The 8,848-nt window shown below is 42.6% G+C and overlaps 1 protein-coding gene across 1 annotated transcript; it reads right to left on the reverse strand.

Moving 5' to 3' along the window:
* Window positions 1-2,342: 2,342 nt before the first annotated feature.
* On the reverse strand, window positions 2,343-4,216 carry egr2b (early growth response 2b). Its single transcript, XM_063482216.1, has 2 exons — window positions 3,908-4,216; window positions 2,343-3,620 (listed from the first exon to the last, which is right to left on the reverse strand). The coding sequence occupies exons 1-2, from the start codon at window positions 4,071-4,073 to the stop codon at window positions 2,446-2,448; spliced, it is 1,341 nt and encodes a 446-aa protein (XP_063338286.1). The 5' UTR covers window positions 4,074-4,216; the 3' UTR covers window positions 2,343-2,445.
* Between the last annotated feature and the right edge of the window lie 4,632 nt (window positions 4,217-8,848).

An 8,848-nucleotide genomic window follows, 5' to 3' on the forward strand; every position in this document is an offset into this window, starting at 1 on the left:
TCGAAATCACTTTTTGCCAGTCGATCGTCTCAAACTGAAAACAAAGAAAGAAAAACATAGAAGCAGGACAAATTGGACAACCCAGTCTCAGGTTAACTGACGTTCAGCTTTACACAGAAACAGGTAGAAAGGACAGTGTGCAGCTGTGGTCTGTTTTTCTGCTTTTACTTCATAATTTCTCATTTTTCTGGAATTTCAAGGCAGGCAGGCAGGGGTTGAACATAGTTGCATTTTTGTCATTAGTAAACAGTATTTTTATGGAGTGTGTACAAAATGATTTCGTGAATATAGTCTTAAAATTGTAGTTTTGAGAAAACAGTGCAAAATTTTAACCAATATCTGAACATGTGTAACATTAAAAAGACTCTTTAGAAGAATTTCACGGTTTTCATGAAGTCGTATATTTTCATTAATAGAAGATTCTTTATTGCCAAGGAAATCCCTTTACTTAGAGAGAAATCTAGTCTATATGCTATCTGAGAGGAACGAGAAACCAGAATAAAATTGTGTTTTCTCTCACTACTTCTCAAAGGCACAGCAAACAGCAGTTTTTCCTTAATACGACCAAAATTCTGCTTTGTTTTCAGTCAGTGACGCATTTAGTACTCTACATCGCTACATACTATTTATGATGTGTAATACACACTAAAAAGCCTCAAGTAAAACAGCCATAAATAATTCGTCTCCACCACAAGTGAAAAGAACCACATCCGGGTGTTTATTCATATACAGACATTTGGTAAATGGAAAGGAAACAGGTGACCGCCGTTTTCCCATTGCTGAGAGGCGTTTGCTTCTGATTCACAACAGATAATAATTTTTAAAAAAAAAACAGGCACACACACGGAAAAATAAACATTTGAAGATAAATAGGAGACGCATTTTAAAAAAATATTTATTAAAGTTTGTAAAAGTAACAGTTTGAAGGAGCAAATTAAACACAATTTACTTACCAAAGCTTTTTATTATTATTATTATTATTATTATTACTACTGTTTTTTCTAGAAATGCTTGTGAATAGGAATTCCACACTGATCAATAGACGTGAAGTTGATTCGTATGTCTCCGTGATTCCAAAAATGGTTCTTTAACTATTCAACTAACAAATAACCCCAGAGAAGTAAACTTTAGGATTCAAATGTCTTTGTTGCAGCTCTTGTAAAATGATTTCATTTCATAAATTGTGTGGAAGTATGGTTCGTCTTTGTTGTTTCATAAACATATATTTTCCTCTTAGATCTAGTTCATTTTTAAAGTAACGAACCGCATCGCGTTTAAAGTGGTGTGAGACGTAGATGTTGAATAGCTGTGCGCTTCGCATGTTTTGTCTAAACTTCTAAAGTTTGTGCAAATGCTTTATTCCACCGTCGCTGCGTCAAAGCACGGACTTGTTCTGCTGCTGTCGGCGAGCGTAAAACAAATCATTTGCATATGATAGCCTGTTTGTAACCTGATGTGACACCTAAATAAAAACTGAGTGGGCAAAAGTCTGAGTCAGAGATGCCATTGGTGACGCAACGTGGGATTTACCCGTTAAAATTTCCAGCGTCAACAGATCTTTTTAGAATGCAAATAAAAAGTATACCGTTCACTACTTTCAGCGCAGTGACCCGGTAGGTCTCATAAAAGCAGCTTTCGGGTGCTGCAGATTAGAGCAATGAACCAATCGGACTCTACCGGCTGTGTTTATCATTCTGATCCATTTAATAAGTCTCAAAACACACGTCACAACAACAACAGCGACAACAAAAAAAAAAAAATCAAATCAAAATGGTCAAGTCGCTATGAGTCAAACATTTACACTCCAACATGGTTTAAACATTAACCACAACTGCTGAACAAATGGAGTTACACGAGACAAAATGCGTACAAAAATAGAATGTCTTCCAACTTTACATATGAAAGGACAAATATACATTGCGATAGAAGCGTCCTTGAATCAGTATGTGTACAAAAAGACACACAGCAAGGCACTAAAGGGAAAATTAAGAGTTCCACAAACATGTTAAGATGAATTCATTGTCAATTTAATAACTTAAAACTGTTTAATTTCTTTGAAACGTTATTGCAGTTATTTCACATTCGCGCACAAAAGCTGGGCTCTTAGTTAAGTGTTGGCTAGATTTTATTTCATAAAGTCCCCTTCACATTACAAATGATCTATTAATTTTGTATGAATTGTATTGGCTTTTTTATTTGTATTTTCAATAGACTGTGCAGTCAAAGTGCATTCGTGTCAGTCTTTCACTCAGTTCTGCGGCAGGAATGGGAGAATGTGCGTATCTGCGCACCGCTGCACAAAAGTTCTTGTTTATTCCCATCCTGGTGATTGGACCGCGGTCTTCAGTTCACAATAGCTGAAGAACTGTTCTGATGGTACCCTTCTTTTTTAGGTTTTAGTGTGTGTCACACTGCCTCGGTGACAGCAAAGCTTTCCACGGAAACCTACGAACAGATCCCGTTGGCTGCGCTGATGCCGCCTGATAACCGGTCCAGTCCGGAGCTGCTGGATGAGGAAGAGGAGGAAGAGGAGACAGTGGAGGACTTCCTCTCTTTCTGTCTCAGGTGAATTTTTGTATGTCTCTTTCTCTCGTCGCTCCGAGCAAACTTGCGGCCGCAGAAGTCGCAGGCGAACGGCTTCTCTCCCGTGTGCGTACGGATGTGAGTGGTGAGGTGGTCGCTGCGGCTGAAGTTACGCATGCAGATCCGACACTGGAAGGGCTTGTGTCCAGTGTGGATGCGGATGTGTCTGGTCAGTTCATCCGATCGCGAGAAGCGCCGGTCGCAGCCCTCCGCTGGACAGGGGTACGGCCGCTCGTGGATTGGTGTCTTGCTGGGTCTGTTCGGGTACTTTCTGGGTCGCAGGATTGGCCGCAGGGGCAGATTCTGTGGGCTGTACGCAGAGGGGATCCGCGGCGCCCCTCCCTCGGAGGCACCACTACCCGGAGCCCCCAGAGTAAAGTTCCTGATAGTGTTCAGGGGGGTCAGAGGTGGAGGGACACGGAAGGTATCAAGAGGACAAGAGCCAAACGGTTTCCGATCCTGGATGCCTGCCGTGTGCATGTCCCGCTGGCAAGCCGGCTGGAAGAAGCCCGAATAGTCGGGGATGATGGGGAAAAGCCCTGGTGCGTCTGAGCTTCCGGGCTGCTTGGGTGACGAGTAGGAGGGTGGAGGGTAAGAGGCGATGGGGCAGGTAGAGGTGGACAAAAATGCAGAGGGGTCCTGGTATACCTCCCCACAGCCGGAGGTGGAGTAAGGAGGCGGGGGTGAGTACAAGTGGTGGTGGTGCTCCAGCTCTGCCTGGCTCTGAGCCGCCATGGTGCAACTCAAATTACCACTGGAGAAGTGATTGGGAGATCCTGAAGAAGCCGGGGAGGAGGACGCTGAAGAGCAGGGAGGAGGAGGAGGAGGAGGTGGCTGGGCCACGTTGAAGATCCCCGAGACGATGTTGATCACTCCCTCAGGGTTCCAGTTACCTGGATATTGAGAGTCGATGGAGAACTTCCCCATGTAGGTGAAGGTCTGGTTGCGATGGGCTGCAGGCTGCGAGAAGCTGCTGGAATATGAAGAGAGGTCTAGGGAGCGTTTTTCTGCACTCATGTCTGCGCCCATCAAGCCATCTGCGGGGGGAAACAAATCAGAAAGCATGATTCATTAACCTCTTCACACTAGACCGGAAAGTGGGCTTTAAGTGACAGAAAGCAGGTGCATCTGTGTTCCGTTACGCACGGACTGCGCTCCTACCACCCCAAACTTCTTAAGTACAGCACTCCATAATTTAAAAGAAATGTGTTATTCTTTCTTGCAGTCATTTGCGAAATGTTGAAAAAAAAAGTTTTTTATTGTTTTGTTTTTGGATGTTGGATATATAAAATGTTTCACACACACACACACACTGTTTTCTTACCTGCTGCCACATTAATCTGGTCGTAATGCGCTCCCAAGTCGTTGTTGGGGAAGATCGCCACAGAGGTCGGCAAACTGGTAGCAATGTCATCCATGGAGTACACGCTCTCGGCATGCGCGAACCCTCCGAGATTCACCGGCACTTTCTCCAGAGTTTTAGCCGTCATTGTAGAAGGATAGAAGTTAGCGCGTCTCCTTGCTCTCTGTCCTGTTCTTTCTGTTCTTTACCTCAAAGCTTATCACAAATAGGGGATATATAACCCAGCCACGCAGGGGGTCACCACTGCATGTCTCTGTCAGTCAGCGTGTGTTAAAGGATGAGCTCCGTGTTCTGGTGCGCTTCATATGCTCTGATGATCGAGTTAAAACGGTGTAAAGTAACGGGAACGGGGGCCCTGACACTAGTATGTATATATGGGGAACCTTTTCAAAACGTCATTAACCAAATATGGAAGTGGGAGGGGTAGTCGGAGAAGAAGAATGAAGCTGATTGGCCGAGAGGCTCCATGACGCTTTCAAAGGGAATCTCTTGTCAATGGAGAGCCCGCTGCTCCAGGATAGATAAGACTGACTTTTTCCACCTGCTGCAAAATTGCAACAAACCTGCGCAAAACCTCACAGGAAGAGCGCACAGTAAAAAGCGCATGCAGCCCTCACTAATGCACCTGTCTTATCATCGTTTACATGTTTATTCTCGCGCATTTGCTGTTTAATAGCGCTCTGCGATCAAAAGAGGAATTCCGGTTTCAGCGTCAAAACCCATATAAGGTTGAATCCGGCACCAACGGGCCCACCCTCCATGTTCCATATTTGGGTTAGATTCCGGAAAACGATCATCGGAAAGTGACGAGTTTTACCGAGCTGAGCATTATGAGAGTGAAAGAGGGAGAAAGACACTGAGAGGCATAACCACAAACAAATGAGACGGACAGAGGGGTGGAATTTACTTCTTTGGTAGACGGGCTGCATGGGCACGGAAATTTCTGACGCTCTCATTTGACTATGCTCTAGGAAAGACTCGATTTAGTTCACCGAGGAGTTAACTATAGTAATTTAAAGATATTTATAGAACTTAGGAAAAGGAAGCCAATATTTATAGAGGCAGCGCTTATAGGTTTTGTGAAATAACCGCACACACGGACCCACAAGTTTACAGTGGTACACATACATACTCTCGCATTTTTATCAGCATAGCGCCATTTTTCAATGAAAATAGCAATTGGGACAAAATTTAGTTTACACAACTGGGACGACACAAAGTGTGTTTATTAGTACTCGTGAAAATTGCATGCCCTCCTGTGGCCTCTTTAGGAAGTGTGCCTTCTCTCGCTCTTCCTCTCTCTCGCACACACACGCACACAGAATTCACAGACCTGTTCTGATCTTGTAAAGTCCCTTCGTGGGTGGAGAAAGTTGACAGACAGAACGCAGAAAATATCGGGCACCTTTAGTGGAATAAACTTTCCACTGTGTGTGTTGCATTGTACAGATACATTGCACAGTCACTACTGTCTTGGTGTGATCCAAATATAGGCCTGGTAGTGACCTCAGGCTGTCAGACGCTTGAAAATATTCTGTGATCATCTCAAAGAAACCTTGAACTGACCCTGCTGGAACTAACAGTGGAAACCAACAAAGAGGCTGATGACTAGCTTACCAGATCATTGATCCATATCTCACTGCTAATATTGGATAAACAGTGATGTACACTCACAATAATGCTTAAAACCACTATGATATCATTCCAACAGGTAGTCAAAACAACAACTCTCATGTATGTTAGGAGAGGGAATTTAACCAGGGAATTGATACAGAGAAGCTAATGAGGGAGAAAAAGAATCTCTGTTTTCTAAATAAGAATAAAAGTGTCAGAGTGTCAGAGTTAGAGGGCACCGCAAGGCCTCTATGCTTTATTCACACACAAACACACACACAGAAACACAGTGGTGCAGTAGGGCTATGTTTTAAAAGTATAAACCGATGGAGTCAGTGATAATTAATTATCTCACCTGACTTACTTGACCTACTAATGCTGTTTCACTCAATGCCCCCGTCATCATCACTGTTGCTGCTACTACAGTTTTCATATTTTTCAACTGCTGCTGGCACCAATTACACTGGGAGTTATAAATGAATATACTGTCCAGCCTGCTGATAGGTTTTGTCATACTGGCTGGCTTTTGCCTGTTGTCTAATATGACTTCAGATATAGGCCATCGAAAATCCTTAATAAGCGTTTCAGTTCTCCATATATGGTTATTCAAAGTCAGCAATGTATATGTCCCAGCCACTGTCTCTGTCAGGTTTTCAATTCCAACCATATTATCGTTCTCACAGCTGCACACTCATCGTCTCTCTCCACCCCACTCACACACTTTAAACAGCCATATATTTGCATGCACACACCCAACTCCCACACAGAGAAAATATGTGGGCTACAAAAGCAAACTGTATCCAGTGTGGGCTTTGTATTGATGACTGTGACAGTTAAACAGACAAGGAAATTACTGTATATTCTTGCATATTAAACTTGTGACAGTGATATAAGCTGAGTGGTAAAGTCTATAGGTTATCTAACAGGAAGATAATGACAGTATGATATCATCAGAAAATTATATACGGTCCACAAGCTCAAATCTCATAAATAAAAGCAGTTGTCAAAGTCACTGAGAGACCACATATGTTTTGTACAGTAGGCCACACAGGTCATAATGTTATGTTTTATCCATATGAGTATATCTTCCAGTCTAATCAAGCAGCAGACACTGACAACCACAGGCACATATTCATATACAGAGAGTATTCGAGGGACAGTACAGGGATTTTCCCTGCTGGGTAGGTGGTAGGTTACAATAACTGTGATATGGTGATGTCAAAAGTGAGCGGTGACATACTGTGCTAACTCGAGATGTTTACCATATCACACTCCCATGAGTTTTCAAGATGCTGTTAGAAGAAGATGGTTTTGGTAATTCCAACAATCGGTGATCAGCCGACAACTGTCCGATGGACTGTTAAAAATGTTTTCCAAATCAGGAATTGATTTTTTGTTTTTGTTTTTCACGGAACTACAATGTCAATCGATGTTAACATTAAGCAGATTTTACTGAAATTTGTGTTCCTATCAAGGCAGTAGTAACGTTTCATGTATTTTAATGTAGTGACCAGATGAGACATTTTATGATGGACAGCACAGCATTTTCATCTCTCGTCCCCCGTCTCACATTTTGATTGGGTCAAGTATTGGAAAGACAACACTGCCAGCCAGACATGACAACTCTGGGTTTTATTAATATTATTTCATTTATTTCTCATTATTATTTCAGATAAGATTCACACACACACACACACACACACACACACACACACACACACACACACACACACACACACACACACGCACACACAACAGTATCACATCAACTTTGTGTTCAGATAAAAGCTTCCTGAAGATTTAGCACGTGTGCTTGGCCTGCCGGTACCTGTCAGCTAACTCCAAAGTCCCACATGCTAACCAAGCCTGATTGGACTCCTTCTTCACCTCTGGTGTCCACCATTTGGTTCGGGGGTCACCACCACGACAGGCACCACCTTGCGGTCGCAGCTCAGTACAGTGACTTCAGTAATGGAGATGCTGAACATGGTCCAGTCAGACTCAATGTCCCCAGTCTCCCTCTGAATGCTGTTGAAGCTCTGCAAGGTGGGAGTTGAAGATCTCATGGACCGGGGCCTCTGCCAGGCGTTCCCAGCGCACCCTCACAATACGTTTAGGTGCGCCAGGTCTGTCCATCATCCTCCCCCGCTGCCTGATCCAACTCACCACCAGGTGGTGACCAGCTGACAGCTCAGGCCCTCTCTTTACCCGCGTGTCCAGAACATATGGCCACAGGTCCGGTGATACGGCCTGCGGCACAGGGCTCATGACGCTCGTGGTTGGGAAAGATTCCATTCTGATGCATTATTCTTTGTTTAACAACACTGCAAGAGTCTGGAAAGTGAGGAGACCAACTGTAGCTGGACTCTATATTGCTTTGTCTATTTAGTTTTGAAAGCTAAACATGTTTCCATTCTTTACTGAATAATAAAACAAGGGAGGCCTTCCTTTCTTCTTACTTAAAAAGACGGAGCTTTAGAAGCAGCAGATGTTCTGAAACCTGTAAAGATTACAACAGTATTAATGGAACCCTCACAGATTCCAGAAAGATTTGTTTTTAGATTTTAAATGGTCAGGCCAAAGGTTAGTTGCTTACCTCGCTTCAATTCCCCTTAAATGAGCCCAGAGAAAGTGGAAGTGTTGCTTGATCTTTTTGTATAAAGGTTTCTTTCTTTGTGTGTTGCAGTAAACTGTGTCCACTGACTGTGAGTTTTCATCAGTGTTGCTGAGCCCACACAGTGATTTTAATTCCAGAATGATGTCTGTTTTTAGCGCAGTACTATCTGAAAGTCCGGTGATCACACTACCCAGCCTCTGTTCAAGAAAATATTTATATCGTAAATATTGTTTAATTGATAAGCCCTTTGCCCGGCCAGCTTATTATAGGGTCATGAACTCCCCATCTTTACTTCAGCCTCTTGCTAAGAAATATAATTAGTAGTAAGATATCCTGTCTGTATTACACAAGTTTTTTTAGTCTTTTGTTGGTCCTGTTTATAATGTTGAAACTGTTTTTAGCCAATAAATAAATTAATACATTTTTTTAAAATGTCTCAGTGTTCAATATCTCATCTTACTATTTTAAATTTAATGTTCTTTTATTCATTTCTTATTTTATTAACTGTATAGTTTATAAAATAATCACAACATTTTGATTGTGAGACTAAGTAGCACAGCACAGAAAACTGCACCGTGATTGGAAGATTTATGCAATGTTTACATCTTAAAAATGTTCTTTGTCTCTTTTCAGACTAGTCTGGATAAACCCAGCAACAATGTCCAAGCATA

Source organism: Pelmatolapia mariae, linkage group LG8 (assembly GCF_036321145.2).
Source record: "Pelmatolapia mariae isolate MD_Pm_ZW linkage group LG8, Pm_UMD_F_2, whole genome shotgun sequence".
Classification (NCBI taxonomy): Eukaryota; Metazoa; Chordata; class Actinopteri; order Cichliformes; family Cichlidae; genus Pelmatolapia; species Pelmatolapia mariae.